Source organism: Taurulus bubalis, assembly GCF_910589615.1.
Source record: "Taurulus bubalis genome assembly, chromosome: 1".
In the NCBI taxonomy this organism is placed as follows: domain Eukaryota; kingdom Metazoa; phylum Chordata; class Actinopteri; order Perciformes; family Cottidae; genus Taurulus; species Taurulus bubalis.
The window spans coordinates 27,156,167-27,178,753 of record NC_136589.1 but is presented as its reverse complement, the minus strand read 5'-3'; the positions used below and the strand labels follow the sequence as shown (position 1 = coordinate 27,178,753).

Genomic DNA, 22,587 nt, shown 5'->3' with positions numbered 1-22,587 from the left:
TATTTCTTGCTTTTTTTAAAATGGAAGTTATAATACGTTTACTCTCATGCTTAATTGTTTATTTTGAGTCCCAATTGTCGTCCCTGTTCCCAATCTCCTCCTCTTAAATATCATTCATTCTTACTTCTCTCTTCTGCCCTTCTTGCTGTCCCCATGTCACAGTAGGAGCGAGCTCAAATCGTGGCACCGGCATCTTGTGTAAGCACTTCTTGTGGCACCTACGAGCTGCCACTAGTTTTTGCGACAGTTGCCACAACTTTGCGGCAGCTGCCACTAGTTTTTGTGGCAGTTTCTACTGTTTGAGGCAGCTGCCGCTACTTCCCGCTGCAGCTGCCACTGTTTTGGAGAGGTTCCGCGACAGTTTACCCTTTATTTTTCGTTATTTGACAATATGTGACAATGCATTAAGGTTCTGTTTGAGAGTGCCGCTGGTAACAGTCTTGGATCTCCGTGGTCAAATCACAGACACTGACATTTCAGGAAACACATTCAAGCAAGCGAAGAGATCCACGTGACACAACATCCGGTTTTCAAAATACTGACTGATATGAATGTGTTCAGAACACATCCAAACATCTTAACTGTACCAATTCAGATATTTTACAAAGTAAAAGTCCTACATCCCAAAAAGTTAAAACATGTTTATCAGTCATTAAATATTCAGAAATTAGATTTTAGGACATATAACTTTTACTTTGTAAAATATCTGAATTGAAAACCAGATGTTGTGTCACGTGGATCTCTCCGCTCGCTTGAATGTGTTTCCTGAAATGTCTGTGATTTGACCACGGAGATCCGAGTGTCTGCTGAGTTGACTGCAGTGGTATACTGTCCTAGATGGAGTTCACCACTCTCTTGGGGATACATTCCCAAACAACCCGACTCAGAGAAGACTGTACCCAGCGCGACCGGCCCCGTTACCGGCTTCACCCCGCCCCGCCCTGCTTGCCGCTACAGAGGGAATCCTGTTAGTTTCTTTTCCTCTGCACAGCTTAGAAATTCAAATATGCTTAAATTCAGTGGGAAAGCATGAAAACAAAAACAATAACCCAAACATATGTTGATTATAAATGTATACATGAAAACAATAACACAAACATACGTTGATTGTAATTTTTAGGAGACATGGTTGGGTTGCACAACTCGGCATTTTTTTATTTATTTTTTACAACTACCAACAGTCATAACTTCCAGGACCTTAATGTATTGTCAAATAACGACAAATAAAGGTTAAACTGTCGCAGAACCTCTCCAAAACTGCGGCACTTCAAACAGAGTCAGCTGGGACGTAGGAATATATACCTTCCAGGACCTTAATGTATTCTCACATATTATACCTTAAGCAAGTTGTGGCAACTGTCTCCCAAACAGAGGCAGCTGCCTCAAATAGTAGAATCTGCCTCAAAAACTAGTGGCACATGAGTGGCAACTCGTAGGTGCAGGGAGTGCTGCCTCTAAAGTAGTGGCAACTGCTCTGGCAGCGAGCTACCACCGGAAGTGCTGCCTCTAAACTAGTGGCGACTGCTCTGGCAGCTCGGAGGTGCCGCGGCATCTGAGACGTGCCACCGGAAATGCCTCAACGAGGTGCCGGTGCCACGATTTGAGCTTGCCCTCTCTCCCTTTTCACCGCCTCTCGGGCTGTTACTTTGCTGCTCCTGATTGGTTAGGAGCTGGTGAGCAGTTGTATGTTTGGCCAATAAATCATCATCAAGCTAACACACTTATTTTACTAGTGTGATGAGGGAGATAAAACATTATAATAAGTTACTGCTTCATGTCGTTTAGTGTACAAATGCACAAAGTTGAGTTTTCAGTTTTGATGGGGTTAATAATTATGCGGTCATACATGGTGGCTCAGTAGTTTAGCATTTGTTTTACTTGAATGGCAGTTCAGTTGAGTGACAATTGTTGTGTTTTGGTTCTCAGGTGCTTTTCCTTTTCTAAAGGAGAGCGTATGTGTGATTTAGTGCAATGAATTTGCAAAAAATTCACCTTGAAATATAATGAATGAGTTTAAATTCCTACCATGCATTTTGGAGAAGGAAAAAGCAGTCTTCACATTTTAAATTCATTTTGAAATCTAACTTTGCAGTCAGTAGTAACATTACAATATGCCTCCATTGTCAGTGAGTTTGATTGATGTCTGGAATTTGTCCGACTGCGTGGCCTCTCACTTACTTCCTTTCTCAGTTTTAACCTCTGTATGAACTATGGGGACGGAAGGCATTCGTAGATACTCTATGCTACAATGGCAGCAGACCTGTCTGTGTGTAAAGGCACACACTCACACTCACACTCACAGCCACACAGCCACTGGACTACATTAACTATTGTCAGCAACTACCCTAGAAGTAGTGAAACACTAGCAGAAGGCTTCAGCAGCCAACTGGGTTGAGAGGAAGGGAGCAGAGGTCATCCCTTTGGACTCGGGCTGTATTTAAACAAACTTTGTATTGTTTGGAGAATGCCTGTTGTGTTTTTTGGGCTATTCCTCTGAGTTCAAAACTTAATTTTGTCTTCTACTTTTGTTCTCTACTCTACTCTGCTCTTTTATTTAAATTATTGTTAACTTCCACAGTCTTGTGTTGTAGTTATGTCTTGGATCACAATTGTGATAAGTGCGCTTTCAATCACTCTGAGTATATTAAAGAGGAAGTTGGCCAACAGGGGGCTTTTTGTGGGAGAAACAGATTTGCAGGCTGCAACCTCACATGATAACAGTCATAGTAGATGTTTTGTCGTAAAACCACCAAATAAGTAAATAATAAATCACAGCTGAAGAAGACATTGGTTAGATATAGCTATATGTGGTATTTAGATGATATACCTCCAACATTTCATCCGAGTTGTCCTTCACAGACCTTGCTACACTGGCAGATATTTTTCCAGCAGGCCTAACTACGGACGACCCATTGGACAAGCAAAGGAAATAAGTATGGGCCGATGGCAAGCGCTTGTTATGCCGAAGAGCATGTCCATATCGATGCTTGTGGAATCCTGTCACCCATTGATCCGCCCTCTGCATTGCACATTTATACGTTTTAAGAGCACAGATATGTGTCTGCCAGTTGATTGATTATGAGCTATTTTCAGCTGCGCCGGCTGGTTCCATTGCAATGCCTTGGATGTGACAGCAAAATCAAACACTTTTTCACACGCAAATCTGAACTCCCAGGCCTCCTGCTTTTTTTCCTGTGGCGAGTGTTTTTTTGCAATCCCTGAGCAAATATGACAATCCATGACATAATTGATACACAAAGGTATTTGCTACTGTAGTGGATGCTTGTTATCCAGAGTTAGATCCTGTCTGGGCTGTTATGGATCTCTCCCTGTGTTTTTATGCTAAGTAGCTGGGAAGCCAGGATGCAGCAGCAGGTACTGGGCCAGAGGAGAGCTACACTGGATGGAGCTGGAGTCTGAGAGTGGAACTGAAGAAATGAGGCTATGAAACAGCTGAGCGATACAGCAGGGATTTATTCCTGCAGTGAGAATGATGCCTTGGACAGATGGCGCTTATGCTGAGTTTGGTACAGCAGTGTGACGGCTATGTTGATTTTTAATTCATATTTTTTGATGATCTAAAATGATGTACCTCCAAAATGTATTCAATGGCCAACCATAGCCGCCCTTTGATCATTTTGAGTCAAAAGACCACTTGGTATAAGAGAAACACCATGCTTTTTGTCTACGGTACAATGCATTGTGGTCATTGTAGTTTCCCCGTATGCTTTCAGTGTTTTGCTGTATGAAGTAAGTGATGCAGATAGGAAAAGTTTAATGAGTCCTCTTGACTGAATGGAATAGCTATTGATCCACGTAGATACACTGTTATATAGCCGAATAACATTAGAGATGGAACAATTATTCAAGTAATTGATTAGTCGATCAACAGAAACATAATCTGCAACTAGTACCTACTGCTACTTATTCAATCAAGTCGTTCTTTTTTTAAATGCCTAACGTCGTACTTAGAGCTTTTTGTGAGGATGTTATCCTTCTCAATGTCATATGTGAACTGAAAATCTTTAGGCTTTGGATCACTGGTCAGACAAAACTAACTATTTGAAGACGTCACCTTGGGCTCTAGCATATACTATTTGCTCGTATTTAATTGACAAGACAATTCATCAATTAATCAACAAACAAGCTGCAGATTAACTGATTAAAGAAACAATTACTGGTTGCAGCCTTACTTGCCTTACACATCTTTAAATATATTTTTTGCCTGACCAAAAGGACAAAAGCTAAAAGTATTTTTTTTTTTTTACATTGAAAAACAGAGAATATCATCATCTCTTCACGATGGAGAAGCTGGGATTGAGTTCAGAACCAGTGTTTTAAAGTTAATGCTTAAAAGAGGACTGAAATAAATAATGAATAATCCAAACAATTGTCAAATACTTTTCTATTTATTTATTAATCGATTAATCTCTGTAATACAAAAGGTCCATTATCTGACACATGATAGTGTTACACAAGTTTTTTAAATACATTGAACCAGTATTTCCAAAACCTGCTGCTTTAAAAAAAATTAAAAATGTACATTTCAACCTAAGAAGAAGAAAACTATTTTTTTTAGTCCCATTGAGATTAAAAATCATTTTTTTGAGGGAGACCTGGCCAAGACAGGCAGCAGCATAAAAAGCACATAGTAACAGACAGAAAACACAGAACAAGACAAGTTAAAATAAACTAAAAGCTAAGACACAGTGACGTAACAGAGTCAATTTAAGAAACATTTACATTTTTGGGAACCTTCCTTTAGTTCTTTCATTCTAGATTTAAAAGCGGTCAGTGGTATCAGTTCTTTGAGCTTTAAACATTCTGCAACATATTCCAAGATGAGGGAGCAGAGTACACAAAAGCCCTTTTTCCATTTTCGTTCTGGCATTTGGGACAGTGAGCATAAAAAAGTCCTGAGAACGCAAAGAGTATTGTCCGACACTTCTCTGCATGATGAAAACATGTAGGTAGTTTGGGAGCAGACCAAGGATTGTCTTATAAATGAAGGTGAACCAATGACAGAGCCTACGGGTGGCCAAAGCAGGCCATCCTACCCGAGATTTTAACTCACAGTGGTGCATTTAATGCATGCATGCATTTAATGCATCACAAGTGTTAAACTACACAAGGATCATCATAAGTCAGGATGAGGCAGATGGTCCAGGATGGAGCAGTTTGGCTGGGACGGGACAGATATCCAGAGGTCCGCGAGATGGGACTGTGGATAGACTTATCCACGGCTGGGTCTGGTTATTGGCTGGCGCTGGAGTTGGTGTTGGGGCTGGGGTGTAGTGCTGGTCACGGGACTCTGTCACCAGCCGGGGGGCCACTGACACAGTCATCTGGGGCAGTGAAATGCTAAGAATGGCCGGCATTGTCAGCCAGCTCCGGCCCCTGAAGGGCCTACAGAAACAGAGGGGCTACGCTTCGCAAACAGTGGATCTCCTCAATAAGGAGCCTCTTCTGTTCACAGAAAAGCCCGAGAGAGAGATATTTATACACAGGCTGCATGTCACTGCTGCCTTTTCCTGTCACCAATAAGTTGCTTAATTTCTTAATGTTTTAGCTGCTTTGACGTTACACAGTGTAATACCAACAGATGAGGCTGATTGTGACGGGGTTTGGGCTCTTCCAACATGTCCAAACTGATCTCTGTGTTTTATATTTCAATGTATTGACTTGTTTCAGATTGGTTCTCAGGTTATTTTTTTAACACATTTGATATTGTGTGGTTTGAGAATGAAATCTGAAGTCACAGTTTTAATTTTTGCATCTTAGAGAACTAAACAGAAAGAGAGTGATGGCCAAGAATGGAGCAGAGGAAGAAATTAAGAGATTTGAGTTCATCAGAAGCTCAAAGAAAGAACAAAAACAATTTAATTTAATTTGTGCTTTTGGATTAAATATCAACAATTTTGGAACTTAAAAAAAACACGACTCAGCAACTCAGCCAACTTGCTCCAAAAAGTCAAACAGAGCTACAAAGATAAAAATAATAAAAATGCATAACTAAGCAAAGTGCTAAGGAGCCAGTAAAATGTATCCTTATTTCAGACTCAACCCTCAAAATAGATGAACTATTAATGTTTATATCTATTTTTGGTATTCTATGTTTAAGTTGTTGAGTGCTTTAGTCACTTAAAGTAACCATACTCTTAAAATAGCCTAAATGGTTTCAGTTCAGTTTAGTTCACTTAATCTTTTTCTAGTAAATTATGTTATTTTTTTTGCCTGTTAACAAGTTTACTACAGCACATTATTATAACTACACCAATCATACAAACATTTTGACAAAAACAATGATAAAAGGGCTTAATCCAGAATAACAAAAGCCTTTGTGTCGCTTGCTAAAATCAGATGACACTGCTGTCAGCTGACTGAGGAATAATCAAAGAGGGCACTATGGAAGTGTGTGTTTGAATATATCTGTGAGTGTGTTTGTGCATGATTTCTGAGGAAAAGGAAGGAGTGGTTTTAAACTGAACTGTAGAATCCAATCTACTGGAAGCTCAGTGGGACTCCGTCTACACAAACCACTGTCCTTAAGGTTGTTAGAGCCCCCTGTGGGACTCTCTCGCTCTCTCGCTCTCTCTCTCTCTCTCTCTTTCTCTCTCTCTCTCTTGCTTTCTCTCTCTCTCTCTCTGTCTATCTATCTAGTCAGTCCTCTCTTGAGGCCAGAAAGCAACATCAGAGAGGATGTTGCAGAACACATGTTGTTCCCTATATGAAGCATTCTCTAAAATGTGTCTATAAATCCAACATTTAACATCTTCAAGTTTCAATAGGGCCTGAGATTTAGTGTAACTTTAATTGTTAATGTCTCTTTCTGTCCGTAAGGGAAGTGTTTTAAAGTATTGTGGATGTCGTTTGAAGTTGTAGATGTTGGTTTTTAGATAGCTTTCAGCCTGCCTGGGCATTTGGAAATAGTTAAGAGAGAGCCTAAAGCTGCCCAGCATAGCATGCTACATGTCACAAGATTAGCTACACTGCCAATGTGTTTTTATTTTGTTACTAGAGACCAGAGGCTCTGACAGCCTGTATTGAGTTTAGTGAATGAGTTGGATCACATTTGAAAGCAGGCATTGCCCCATTGAAACTACAATACACGTTTTGAATTGTATTTTTAAAATCTAAATCAATATCAAAATATACGAAAAACTCAAATAGCTCACCACAATTGTTTTTTCCCCTGTTGAGTATCTCTCATTACATATCGAATTAGCAAAATAGCGTGATGTTTAGATTGTTTGTAGGTTCTTGTTAATTGTTAGTTTTGTCTCTTTGAATGTTTAATATGAACAGCGCTGCAGAGAAAAATGGGAATTAATGTTCCCCTTAAAGAAGGGGAATTGTTTCTATAAATAGAATTTTTTTTTTGGGTGGAAATTTGCGTCCATTTTAAAGGACAGACAGAGACACAGCGCGAGGCTGGTGAATGGCGGATATCTGCGAGTCTGTTGCTGTGTGCCGACTACACATACACACGTACAGTACACACACACAAACGCATACCTTTCTCTCTCTTACACACACACACACATACACACACACACACACACACACACACACACACACACACACACACACACACACACACACACACACACACACACACACACACACATACACACCCTGCTGTTGAACAGGAGTGTAAAGGCACAGACTGCTGGAGGACAGCAGTGGCGCTGCAGGTTTCCCTGCTCAGATTGTGGAATGGTTGTCCATAGACCCCCCTTCTCTCTCTCTCTCTCTCTCTCTCTCTCTCTCTCTCTCTCTCTCTCTCTCTCTCTCTCTCTCTCTCTCTCTCTCTCTCTCTCTCTCTCTACTGAGGCTCCCCCTCCTGTCTCGCTCCCCCCTCTGTCGCTCCCCCCTCCCCTTCCACCCCCCTTAGAGCTTATGTAAACTAGCTGTGGAGCCAGGGCAAGCTGAGGCTATTTTTAGCAGCAGCACTGCAGAGCAGAAACTGGCGGAGGGTCACGTGTGCGCAGCCGAATCAAAGGGAGTATCCCGGCAATGCGCTGTAAACAAAGGGAAGGTCAGTAGCAGAAGGTGAGACACAAAACGCCTCTGTGTTGGTTTTGTGTGTGTGTGAGCGACTACGGACTGCCTGGCGATACCTGCTCTCCTCTTAATGCGCTGACATAAAACAAATCATTGCCAGTGTACGAATGCACCCGTATGCTTTACTGCTTTCTCTGTGTCTCTCTCCCCCCCCCCCCCCCCCCCCACACAGACACACACACACACACACACACACACACACACACACACAGCTCAACTATTTCTGCCACTGCTAGAGACCGAGTCGAGAGGGGGGCTGGATTGATCAAAGCAGGGTTTGACACGCAAGGAGACATTTTGCTGTCTAATCATGACAGGGGCTCCCAGCTCCACACTTTCTCCCTGTTGCTGCTGAGTCTGCTTATTACAGTGAGCAGCAGCATACTCGGAGCCATGCAAAAATCCCTCAAAAACCACATGACGATGTGTATTTAGCATTGACATTAGCATGTTTTGTATCACATGGGGGCTTTCAAACCCTCGGCGCCTGTTTGGCCTGGTTTGTGTGCTGTAGCTAAGGTTGTGTAGCCTGCAGGCCTGGCTAGCAGTGAGGCTAGCAGTTAGCAGTGTCCAGCCACACCCAGGCAAAAGGCCTCCCTCCACCTTGGCCACTAGTCAAACAAGCTTCAACTTTCACCTCCTGTGGAATGTGGTCAAAGGGGGGCACAAAGCTATTTATAGAAACCTTTTATATTTGTCTGTCACAGCGGTTTGTTTGCCAAGACAGTTCTGGCTGTTGGCTGTGTCATCAGGCCAGGCCGAAGGAGGTAGCTTGGAGGCTAACTTAAGTAAACATTTGTCTCCAATGCAAGCCATGGTTGGGCAGTTTGACTTGAATGATTTATCTTGTGGGCATTCTTAACCTGCGATTCTGCGGCTTTTTCTCTCTGACCATATAGATAAGGAGCCCATCTTAAATGGTCCTGACAAAACAATATGTTATGTGAGGGGAACATCCGGTTCCTCTTGCGGTTGTGGTTCTTCAGAGTGATGCTGTCCTCTGAAACAATATTTATTTAGAAATGTAATCCAGTCCACACCGATTATGTTTTTTCAGCTGCTACAGGTTAAATAAAGGTGTAATGTACTTGCATGTTCCTTTTGTGTTACTTGCTAATTTGTCTTTGATATATGCTGGAGCATGAACACCCAGAAACTTGAAACTTGAGCTAAAACAAATTGATTAGTCTATCAACAGAAAATTAATCTGCAACTATTTTGGTCACCAACAAATAATTTGATTTACTTTTGCAAAAATATCTCATTGTCAGGATTTGATGTTTTTTTATTGCATGTGATTGTAGACAAAATGGATTGTGTTGGTACCCAAGACTAGGGTTTGTCAAAATGTCCTTTAACCATTTTATAGACCACACAAGTAAGAAATTGACAGATTAAACAATGATTTAAAGAATGGAAACTGTGTGCTTTTAAAAATATATATTTTTTAATATACTTTACTGAAAACTATCAATTGTTGACCATAAAATATATAAACCAGCAGCACATGCATGCTGTCACAGGGTATATTCAAATATATATATCTCTCATGAAAGATGTTAGAAACCTACACTACCTGAATCTCTAGACAAAGTTTCGGCATGTTTGACATTATCTTTACCGCATTTTAGAGTTAGCAGTGGAGTGAAAGGATAGAGAGTGATATGCAAGTGGATTTTAATTAGTTAAATAGGGATACATTTTACTAAATGGCAAGTTGACCAAGATTACCCTTGTGGGTTGTCTGACACTACTTTTCTCATCAATTCGTTGACAAAGTAATGACACTGTACACTCCTCACTCTGTACAAATATCCCATTAATCACCAACATGTGGGGTGGATGTGTTGCTTTCTCCATGGAGGTTGTTACGAAGCCGTCACAACATCACCACAGTTTGCAGTTACCACTTGACCATAAAGAATCCAGTGGGCATTACCGTAACCGGGCCCATCTCATGGGACTCCTATTGACTGCTCCGTGACTTGTAACATCCTTATCAATCCCCACGGTCCAGCTCTAAACTCATTTAACCCTCTGCGTCTAATTCATCACCACTGACGCTATGTCATGTCACCATGTTGTGACAGACTTTATGTCTCTTTACATATTACAGAAGACGAGACATTACATTCCTCCCCTTTACTGAAACTGTGACTTATTTTTGGTTGTGTGCTTGAGACGGTGGCACTCTAAAATAATCTGTCTTCATAAACCTGAATTTGCTGTACACACACACACACACACACACACACACACACACACACACACACACACACACACACACACACACACACACACACACACACACACACACACACACACACACACACACACACACACACACACACACACACTCACACACACACTCACACACACACATGCCATGTAGAAAGCTAGCACAGAGCATGGTTCTGCTTTGTGTTGATGTATGGGAGAGCCTGGAAATGGAAGGATACAAGTGCGGCCTGGCTTAGGAAGAGACGGGGGATAGAGAGAACGAGAGAGAGAGGAGCGGTATGGACCGACTGGGGTTGCCATGGGAACCCAGCTGCTAAAAGCAGGCAGGGTCAGTGCGGAAGAGAGGCTGTGTGCAGCAGGAGCGAAAGGGATGCCACCCAGAGGCCAGTTTGTGAACTGCACAAATAGCACACAGGCCTTGACAACTCGAGTTCTGACACAGGATCTGCATGTTTAAAACCTTTAGAATAAGATTTGAAAAATGAATAAATTAGCTTTTTCTTTTCATGGAGAAATTAATTCCTTCTGTGTCGATTCGGTTAATTTCTAATCACCTCCCAGTTCAGTCAGCACGGCTCGGTTCAGGCTTATGCAATCTGCACTGATACGGTAGACGCACCTGTCTGATATTAATGGTTATTGACTTTTGATTACGGGAAAAGAGGAAAAGCTCATTTTCAATGGGTCAACAGTTGACTTCCACGCGGAACAACTAATTTGACATGGAGGCTGTGGTTGTTTACAGGCGAGAAAATTGAAACCTACTCAATATTGCTGATTGTCTATTTTTATTTTGTTTTCTATTTTTGGCACAGACTAATTCAGAAGCTGACTGATAGTGTATCGATGTTGGGCCTCAATATTATTTAGAGAAACCCATCGGTCAATTTCACTGTGAGAACTGTAGCTGGGAGCTTCACTTGGGACACAGTTCAGACCTGACAGATTCCCTGTGTTCCCACTGTCGCTAGAATCTTGGAGACTGAGTCTATTTTAGGCCGAGGTAATGCAATGGCCCACGTAGACATTGAGCAGAGACAAAAGGGCATTACAATGTATTTCACATTTTTATACAACACCGTTCAAAACCATGACTTGATGCGTCCCTGGAAGGCGACTTGGCGGCCTTGAGATAAAGCAGGCACTTTTGTTTACACAAGATTTGGTTTGACTTTCAGGAGTGTCTCCGCTCTTGCTCCTATATTTAGGAAGTACCCACTGAGCCGTTGATGGATTTGTCTAGTTTCAGATCCATCTCCCAAACTGCACAGTGTTCCTGTTTGGATGGATGAGTTGAACCCGGGGCTCAGATATTTCCACCTGGTGACAAGGATCCTGCACAGCTCCACCTTTTACGTTGTCTTGCTGGACGTGGCTCTGTGTGTGCCGGAGCAGCTCAATGCGTCCCACAGCCTGTGTGATGTGATGTGCAGTGCAGCTGGGTATATTAGGCTACTATGTGTGGTTTGTGAGACAAGACGGATGAAGCATGAAGGAAAAGTATAACGTTTTTGATAATTCAGTAATTTTATTAAAGCAAGAATACAGCTTCTCCAACTTATTGTTTATATCTATATATATAAAACTACATATATATTTGTTTAGTTTTGGACTGTTGGTTGGAAATCCCTAAACAAACGATCACCCTTTCAGACATTTTATACAACAAGTGTTAAAAATATATCGGCCATTAATCAATAATGAAAGTTATTGTTCGTTAAAGCCGTAGATCAGTTGATCATGGAAATGGTGATCCTGTTCCTTTAAATCTGTTTAGTGTCCTGTTTAATAATGAGCAGTCATTGTTACTGTCATGGTTCTGCTTTTGTACTTCCCAGAGGTAATTTGTTTGTCAAACAGTGATGCCGTTTAGCGTACATTTTCCGTCAGGAACTTTGTCTTACTAAAGGTGGTGCTCTTTTGTATTTTCATTCAGCCTCATACTTCTGTTGCTTTCCTACTTATTCTAAATGTATGTCATGGATTGTTGTCTTTGGTCATGGTAAAGAAATGTAGTAAATATACAACAAAGAAAACAAACACATTTTAAATAAAGCTTTACCAGCTCGAAAGAGTGTGGTGGGGCTGCTGCCATGTCCAGCAGTGAGTTTTAAAGCATTGTCACCAGTCAAATGGAGACTAAAGTGAAAGTCCATTATGCTGGCCTGAGCGCTGGCCTGAGCTGCTCAAAATATGGAAACTATTGATTGGATCTTCTGCACTGCTAATTAAAGATGGTCCACTATTTGTAAAAAGTCAACCCAATTATCAAATGAGCACATGAGGCTGGGCGCTGTTGGTTGGTGTGAAGGTTGCCGGTCTGTTGGAGCGGACTTTTTCCAGTCTTTATTTCAGCATTGTTGTAACTTTTCACTGTCTTTTTTTTATTTTTTATCCACAACTGGCTCTTTTTTAGGACATGTATTGTCTTGATCCATTCAGATTGTTTTAAATATTTGAATGAAATTGTTAGTGATTAGTTCAGTTATTTTCCAGTTGGCTACTGTATCCTGGTTGTTGCCTTAATTTATAGTTAGGCCTGTTTGTTTATTTGTTTGTTTTGGCTCTCCTAAAGCGACATAATGGTACGAGAGCTTGTATCAGTGTTGTGGTTCAGGGAGAGGACCCCATGGAGCTGGGTGACCCATGTCCCCGAGTCCCTTTTGTGAAGCGCTTTAATGCCCCTGCCACTCTACTACCACCACCATCTTCCCTCTACCCCCTTTTCTGCTCAATGGGCAGCAACATGTGACCCGGACCACGTGGGGGCCCTTAAGGTGTGTATATTCATGCCTATGTCTGTGTTTTATGGAAAGATGAGTCCAACAACACAGAAAGACCAGGCCAAGTCAAGTGATACTGTCCTCCACGAAGACTATACATAGCAACACAGACTGGCCTGCAGAACGAGTACAGTCTATTTTGGCTAAATACAGAGACAACCCAGCTGCACAGACAGAAAGAGAAGGACTTTAATAGTCAAGACAGTCGTGCAGTTCCTTTTTTAGTCAACCTGCCAATTAAGGACAAACTGGCATGGACTAGTAAAAGATAAATGTGAAGTTACAGCGAGATTAAAGTGGTTTAATAGTTTTGAACAGTTTTGTAGTGGAAAAAGCAAAGCGACAAATTCATAACCAATAATAAACGATAATATATGTATTATACTGGGAACAAAGTGGAAATACTGGTGGCCTGTTATCCCTCAAATCCACAAATTTGACAAAATGACCACATCACATAACCATCCTTGATGCCAGCAGAGGACTGTTTGGGGAGGAAATTGAAGAAACCAAACCAAACCGCAGATTTCACTGGAGCTGAAACCCAGCTCATCTATTTGTAGCACCGTAGCTTCTGAAAACTGCACCCAGACCTTTTGATAAGGCATTATCTGGACGACCACTCGGTAATCAGAGTTATCCTTTCCTGTTTTGTTTTTTTCCTGGATCCAGGACCCTTGTCCTTTTTTTTTTTTTCTTCCTGGGTACGAGGTCTATATTTGTCTCTCCGGTGCTCTACCAATAGTACTTCTGTCACATGGCGGTCACAAAGCGCTTGGTAATTATAACCTAGCTAGTTTTCTGCAAGGAAGGCTGACTAAAAATACTCCCACATTGTTGCAGTGTTGGGGCGAAAGCCGGAGATTTTTGGAGGTTTTGTTAATGTTTTTGTGTGTGAATCCGTGTCAGTGTCTGCTCAGGGGAGACGAGTGTTTGTGATATCTAACTGTATATTGTGTCTTTACAAATACGATGCAGTTTTAATGGGTTTGCTGGATGTGTTCGCCTTGGTTCCAGCATAGCACAAATTGAAATGTAAATATAATTCATTGTGGGATTTGCTAAATGTGGTTCTTGAATGATGCCAACGTACATCTCTGCATGTTACCGAGTGTGACTACAGATTTGTGTTACTATTTCAAGATGATATGTGTAGTTTTCTTTTTTGTTCCTAGTTACAGCTCCTCAGTTGTGAGAATTTGCTTCTCTGAGAACAAAATTTTGGGGTTTTGTCCGACCATAAAGAGCAAATTTGGATTTTAGGAAATGTGGTCGACATTTGACATTTTATTGGTAAAACAATTAATTGCAAAATGTTAGTGGCAGCCTTATCGGGTCAAGTCGAATAAACATTTTGAATTAATGTCTGTCCTCATAGAACATTTATTTGTCAAGCCCTTTTGGGAATTTTTTTGGAAACATTATTTCTATCACCTTCATGTTTTATCTCTCCCTTGCTACCTTTGTGGGAGGTCACCGACTGTATTTAGTTTTTGCTGCCCTCTAAAGTGAGGAGAAATCATGTTAACTTGGGTTAAACTCCATTCTTATACATAATGTTTTTTTGAAGTTTTACCCATCAGACCTCTTAAAATGATTCACATGAATCAATCTGAGAGGGGAAAGTCACATTTAGATTGAACTTCTCACAACTTTCAATGAGCAATGAGTACATATGGCTTGCTTTGTATTAAAATGGTCACAAACTAAAAATGTTGGGGAACCACTATGATCGAGCATGGGATATAGAAAATATGAGCACATGTTATTAAAGAATTGCTCTGTTTAAATATTGTGGTGCTGCAGAGATGTCCTGGCCTATACATTCTTTTCTACAGTCTTAAGAAAACATCTTTGTTTTGTACAGATCCCAATAAAAATAAGGATAATAGTGTAAAAATGACCATTCCCTCTAATATCGCAAATCATAACGCAATTGCAATATCAGTCAAAAATAACTAGATTTGTTGTATTTTTTTGTAATCATTCAGCCCTACTACCAGTGGTCATCAGTCTTTATGCTTCAGGTTTAGGTGATAAAGGTCCTTTTTAGAAAGAAAGTAACACGTGTTCAAAGGTCCATTTGTAAGTTAAAGACAGGTGTGGAGTATTGTGGGAGTTTTTCTGACGGGATTAGACATCTGGTCAGCCTGTGGAGACGGACTTGGCACACACATGTGATCTGGTTAATAAGTACATAATGTTACGTGCCCTAAAATAATAAATAAAGAATTTTTAGATGACACTTTACTCCGTGGTAACACGTAGCGTGCGTTTGACATTTTTGTGAGATTGTGAAAACTAAATCAACAAGCCAATAAAAACAAGAAATAGATCTTTTTGCATGACATTTTCTCATGGAAATTCATTTTAAATGCCACCTTTCCTTATGTCTGGTGGAATATGAGATGCATTTACTCTGTGTGAGAAAGTCTAGTGCTCCTTCAGAAATAGCCTTACTTCTGCTTTTGTGTGGACTGTGTGAGGCAGAAATAAAGTCTGTGTGATGAAAACAGTGTTGTCGGAGCATATGAGCGTTGTCTCTGTTATCTAATGGTTCATAATAGAGCGTTCATTCTCGGCTGTGTGTTGGGTGTGCTACTTTTAGGGGTTGAATGGAGAAAAGAACTGACGGCTCAAACCATACGAGAAACCTGACTTCCTATTCTTGTGCGCATCAGGTTTCTTGTCGCCATGTTGACTTGCTTGTGACATCCTGAAGCTACAGATGGTTTGAGTAAAATATTAAGTGTGATGAGATGGGCTGTTTGTCCACATCTGTGTCCTACATACTGGATTCACTCACCAACTTCGTCTTTAAGATGAACTCTTCTCCTCCAGAAATACCTGACGCACCTTTATTTTCTCTGCTGTATATTTTTCTTAATTTGTACTATTCTCTCCATAGTAGTTTTATTTATTGTTCCACAATTTTGGCTGCCGCCTGGACTAGTTCTAATCAGTTGTCATTGATTGATTATTTTCTTGATTGATCAATTAAAAGAAATATCCTATGCGATGCTGAAACCATCAAACCTTTGGAATCTTGTTTAAAAAAATGACCCCAAAACAATTAATAAATGAATCAAGAAATCTCTTTAGCTCAAATTATATATTAGAGAGAGCAAGAGAGGGTTAAGAGTATTACGGTTTGTTTTGAGAGTAATACATTTGCATTTCATGCTGGCAAATGTATTTGTACCTCGAGTACTGAAGAGGACATTTTTGCTTTGTGCTTTGGCTAATTTGGAGCTCCAATGTGAGCTGCTGTTGCTCCTGTAGTAAGGGGAGACATTATGTATCATAATGTACCTTCAATACATGTTTAGTGCTTTTCCCAAAGCTGTGTAGTAATATAGTTTATAGAGCATACAAATCTAGATAAATTTACCTGTATAAGGTCATATTACTTTTATCTTCTATATGTCCTAGTAGCGGCAACCTCCGATCATGTGGAGAAATGATGTACGACATCCCTCGAACCTGCAACGTTTTGGGTAAAAACGCTTTTGAGGTTTTTCGACCTTCAACTTAGTGTGAGCTAGACATTTAAAACTAGATTATTTTGTAATCAAGGTTTTAAAAACAGGCTGAAGGATCACTTGAGCATTGAATGTACTTCTCATGGTACTGAATGACAATTCTTGATTGATGCAATTTGCTGGTTCGTCTGCCGTCACTTTATGTGAATTGTTTTAGTTTTTAACTCTTCGCTTTTTTCTTCTTAAGTCTTTTAACTGGGTTTTTATGTGGTGAAGGTTTTACGCTGGCATCTTGGCCTAGACCCCTTTCTAAAAGAGATTAAACATTTCAATTAGATTATCCTGGCTAAATAAAAGTTAAACAAAAAAGGATAAACAAATATATATATACACACAAATAGGGGCCCTTCGACCAGCATTGCTGGAGTCCCTTTAATTGTGTGATCCAGATCCTCCAGGGGCCTGTGTGACTGTGTGTCCCCAGCCTCTGCTGCTGCTGCTGCTGTTGTTGCTGTTGCTGCTGCACATTCTCTTTCAGTAGTGAAGAGACTGCAACAGCAAACTGTCTAACCTCCACAATAACCGCCTTATGTAATCACTCTGGCTAGAGACAGACCAAAATAGCCCAGACTGAGCAGCCCTGCCCTCTTGTGGACACCAGCTGCCTAAACACCGGCCTACGTCTACAGGCAGTCAGACATGGCGGCCGCCTTTTGCAGCATCCGGTGTAGCTAACGTGAACATCTAAATTCCAGTTTGAGCGTACGCAGCACAGGAGATAGGTTTAATGAATGAAAAGTTGTGGCATGTGATTTGGTTTGAAAATTGCAGTTAAAGAGAGAGGTTGAAATACATGGATAAGATTGTGCTGGGATTGGTGAAAGTGGACTTAGTTTCTTTGTGAAATGAGCTCTGGTTCCCTGTATGTTTGGCTTAGAAATCAGTATTCATGAAGACTAATATGATTAGTCTCCAGTAGTTGAATCCTAATAACTTTTATGTTCCCGCAGCATATAGAAACTGAAAGACCGTAGTGCAAAATCTTAATCTGTACTGTTTCTATCTTCGCAGTTTTCTGGACAGAATTGCCTCTGTAAGACAAAACGAATACACACCAACGGACCAGGTCAGCACATTATTCTGCACAGTTTACAGTTTGGAAATCACTTCAAAAACCTTGCTTGTCTTAAGTTTTACTCATTTGGATATTTTTTTCATTTCCATGTTCTGCAGGACCTGCTACGCTGCCGAGTGTTAACTTCAGGGATTTTCGAGACGAGGTTCCAAGTAGACAAAGTGAACTTTCAGTAAGTGTTGCTCAGATGCTCGGACATAAAATTACACATGATGAAAACATGTTTTCCCTTTAATTTCTTAATTATTTTGTGCAAAGACAGGCTCATCCATATTGATAATTCATTGTTAAGTAAAGCAAATCATATTTAATTTTTCATTTGCCAAGTAGTTTGTTAGTACTTCTATACGTTAACTGATTTTAGAAATAGAATGCCTACATAAATGTGTAATCGCGTAATTGCCCCAAAAAGGACATACTTTTTAATGGGATACTATTTTTTTTAATTATTTTCAGATCTAACAGAACCTTTCAAAACACAGAAAATCTCAAATATCCCACCCTAATCCAACAAGAGGGATCGACCAAAATAAGAAGTAGATTTCTATAAAATAAAGAAAAAGTCAAAAAGCGGTTGAGCAAGTGCTTCCACCTGCCCCACTTAAGATTAGTCACTGCAAGTGACTAGGGTAAATATTATATGTTTGAATATGCAAATGAGGCAGTAATTTTCTACTATGTGCTTATTTGCATGAATTTCCAGAACAGAAATCTGAACATTGGATAAAGCCAGGTTCAAAATTCTAGTTTTATTTTGTTGACAAGTCAAAAGTTTTTATGAAAGGAATTTTAAATATCACTTTGGGTTACTCCAAGAATCAGAAAATAGCGTCAACGATCGTAAAAGTTCCATTAATCAAGCTATGAATAATATATAATTACCCAACCTTAAGAATAAAGATGGGAATGAAACTGGAAAGTTTGGTGTATGTAAGTGTTTCTGAAGTGAGATTTCTGAGTATGAAGGAAAAAAACATTTAGAAAAAGTGACCTTTAAAGATATGTATTGAAAAATCCATTAAGTTCCAAAAAAATGTAAATATGCTCATGCTTCCTTTTCTAATGCTAACCTTTGTTGAATATTCGAGAAATCTACAGAAACAAATAGAATTGTCTGAAAGAAGATGAATGACAAAATTCAAAATGTACCAGTGCATAAAAACATTTTCTTTTTCTTTAAGGCTTCTATCCATTAAATAATTAGTTGTCAAATCATTATTGAAATGGCGCGCTTTTTAAAACATTTGATTCCTTTTTGCATCCATGTTTTAGTACCAGTTAAGAATGTCCTTGGGTGTCGTTGCTATATTTGCCTGGGTCCCGTGTTAAATCTGAAATGTCATAAGTTCATACCCCGTAACAGTAATGAACAAAACTGTGGTCGACCGGTGGGATTTCTGAGCCAGTTGAAAGTTTTGAGCATTATTTCCAGTAGAGCAACCAGTAAGAGTTAAAGTAAATGTTTCATAACTGTTTTCATGATGACAGATGAGATGACCCATTTCCACAGTTGCAGACACAACAGATGTATTCTACCATCTGAAACAGGCCTTTGTATGAAATTATATCATCCTGAATGATTGATATAAAAAAGCCCTGGGACATGACTTCCCTTTTTCATTATTCAGCTTTGATGACTTCCAAATATCCAGCCAGGGTCACGCAGGGTACCGAGGATGTGCAAATAATGTTGTTCTTCACATTATTCATTCATTAATTGATTATTCATGTATCCAGACTTGTCCCATTAGAATATATGGTCTCATTTTGCAAAGCAGACCTAAGATCAGGCGCAGAGTTAGCTCAAGACAGAAAACTGATGTTTTGTGATCATCGACCAAACGTTTCTTTATATGAATAATCATTCAAAATAAAACTGGCTTCTAAACGTTCTAGGGCCAGCCAACTGCAGTACAATATGTACCTGACGTCCCACTAGAAATATAAACTCTTTGATTAAAGAGGGCAACAGTGAGTGTGTTGTTGTGGGTCTGACCCAGTATTATGTCTCCTCCATAGCATGTTTGATGTTGGAGGCCAGAGAGATGAAAGGAGAAAATGGATCCAGTGCTTTAACGGTGAGACTTTCAGCCTTTTTGTTCTTGATCGTCTTCAAATAGCCTCACTGTACAAAACATTCACCTCCTATTACATCTTGTCTGTCTCAAAATATTTTCTGCCACATTCAGCGTCACGCCCCCTCCTATTGTTTGGGTTATTCCTCCACACGGGATGTCAGAAAGCTGTCCTGATAGTAGTTCCTCTCTTCTCCTTCTAGACGTCACTGCTATCATCTTCGTGGTGGCTAGCAGCAGCTACAACATGGTAATAAGGGAAGACAATAACACCAACAGGCTACGGGAAGCCCTGGACCTCTTCCGCAGTATTTGGAACAACAGGTGAGTCAGAAACATGAATGAATGTTAGTGGCCTAGTGGTGGATTCTCGTGTTGGGTCCTTTCCCTGCTGTGTTGTCCCTTTTCTTGTCTCGCTTATCGCTGTCCTGGCGCTTAAATCATCAATGTACGTTCAGTGAATTCAAATGGTGCTCAATGAACTTCTTTTATCATGCCAGGTCCACTGCAGCAGCTATTCTCAGAGTGCAATCTAGCAGGCAGTGGTGGTAAAAGAAACTGTGTTATTTTGGGGGGTAATGTTCGTAAGATGTCGCAAAAAAAACACATAGTAATTCAAACATAATTTCAAGTTATGTTTGAATATTCACGCGGCAGTCACGATGCATCAGGGGGAGACTAACTCGTGTTCCCTCAGATTCAGTGACGCAACATTTATCAGGTTTTAAGACATAAACAGCAACGTGGGAGACAAGCTACCCCATAACTGCTCTGAAGCGTGCAGTGAGAAAATATGACCCTGAATACATTGAATTTGGATTTATAATGTCAGGCAGTGATGGGTGAGGGTGAGCAGAATATTTATTTGGGTCATTACAGCTGACAGTGGCATAACACATACAATACATTGATAGTGTTATGTTTTTTCTTATTCTCATTTATTTAGGAAGGTGGATTCAGGCATTTTTTAAGAAATCAGACTGCTTTAAATGGCAAAAAGTTGAGAACACCTGACATACAGCATGACAGCATGTTGTTGGGTCAGCCAGAAAGTTATACAAGAATTTACTTTTTTTGAGAAAATTAGATAAAGGTGGTCTAATTCTAAGTTTTACTTCTAAAAATCCAAACCACCTAAATATTCCGTGCCATAACATTGTGGTGCTGTTCAATTAAATTAAGAGCTGACATTCAAATCCCATCATTTCCCCTTTCGAAGAATACATAACACCGTCTCTTTAATTCTTGTTTTTCAGATGGTTGCGCACTATATCGGTCATATTATTCCTGAACAAGCAGGACATGCTGGCTGAGAAAGTATTAGCTGGAAAATCCAAAATTGAAGACTACTTCCCCGAATATGCTCGCTACACCATACCAAATGAAGGTTTGTGCCGCACTGAAATACCCAAAGTACTAATGGAGTTCCTCTTTACCTCAGTTAATGTTAAACTGTGAATCTGTGGTTCTTTTAGCAACTCCTGAACCTGGTGAAGACCCAAGAGTGACGAGAGCTAAGTTCTTCATCCGAGACGAGTTTCTTGTAAGTATATGTCTGAATGTTTCGACTGTTTTGAAGGGAGCTGTAGTTAACAAATGTCCAGTCATGAAAAGCTTCAGCCATAATTTCAAGGCACACAGAAAGGGATGGAAACAAATTTCGGCCTTTATTACTGACTGTTTTGAATTTATGAATGATTCTGTCAAAATCAGCTGTTTGCGTCAAGTAGAAACCCTCTCCGTCTCTGCAAGACAGCAGGCTACGTGACCGAACGAAGAAGCCATGTTCTGCCTTGTTTGCCTATCGATCTCTTCTGCTCCGTCTCAGTACAATGCAGTGCCTACATGCACACCCTCTACACAGAAATAGCGCTGTCCGTGTTTCTGAAACAACGTTGTTGATAAACAATGCACGTGAAAGGTGAAACGTTTTTTTGGCCGGTAGGGATCAGGCATTTCCAAAAGCGAGCTCTTCTGCACTGGAGTACTCTGTACCTGCGCCCGGAGGTGGTGATTGAGTGTGTGTGTGTGATGTCCTTCTTTTTTTTTACTGAGGTTGCAATGGCCTTATTGTTTAGCTCTCTGAGGTCTGGTGTGGGGAGACCAAGTCTTTGATGGCTAGGATAGTTTTGTGGTCAAAGCTGAGTCCATTGTCCAGTCTCTCTCCGAGGTATTTGAAACCGTCAACTGTTTCAATTGTTTGATTATTGATGATGATGATGATGATGATGATGATGAGATGCTTTGCTGACATTGAGGTGAAGATGGGTATCCTCGCACCACTAGGTGAACAACGGCGTTGTGATAGTACAGAGCAGAGAGGTTATCTGTGGGAAGCAGTAATCGGACGTGCTAGTGCCGTCATTAAGGGTAAGGTGTGTACAGCTGTAGCTTCCAGATCATCGGATGCTTTTCGGATGGTGTTAAAACCAGAGCTAAGGTCCACAAAGAGGATCCTAACAAAGATGCTTTGGGAATCCAGGTGCTGGAGGAGGTGCAGCAGGGAGGCCACAGCATCATCGGCGCCCCGCTCATCCAGACTGTCAAAGCGGCCATAGAATGTATTGAATTCTTTTGCACAGGGTTCTGAGTCGGTTATAGAACACAGGTTGTGTTTGTGTTCACACCCATTGAGAGGTTTGACTTCTCAACTGCCTGCTTGATGTTCATATTGACGAATTCAAATTTGTCTTTGGATGTCACTTTTTAATTTTTCTCTCTTTGATCTGCCATTTTGAGGCTAGCCCAGTCTTTTCCCTCAGGCTCTGTTTTACTTGGGAAGTAATCCGAGGTTTGGAGTTGGGATG

General features: G+C 40.5%; 1 protein-coding gene across 2 annotated transcripts in view; it reads left to right on the top strand.

Annotated features, from left to right (window-relative positions):
- LOC306734830 (guanine nucleotide-binding protein G(olf) subunit alpha) overlaps positions 1-22,587 on the top strand; it is a gene marked incomplete at its 5' end in the record, with an annotated part of 44,964 nt that overhangs the window by 20,616 nt on the left and 1,761 nt on the right. For both annotated transcript variants that reach the window (XM_079216230.1, XM_079216231.1), the window contains 6 exons: positions 17,642-17,696; positions 17,804-17,877; positions 19,725-19,783; positions 19,984-20,104; positions 21,037-21,167; positions 21,256-21,323. In XM_079216230.1, coding sequence (XP_079072356.1) covers positions 17,642-17,696; positions 17,804-17,877; positions 19,725-19,783; positions 19,984-20,104; positions 21,037-21,167; positions 21,256-21,323 — 508 coding nt within the window. The remainder of the gene's footprint in view (positions 1-17,641; positions 17,697-17,803; positions 17,878-19,724; positions 19,784-19,983; positions 20,105-21,036; positions 21,168-21,255; positions 21,324-22,587) is intronic.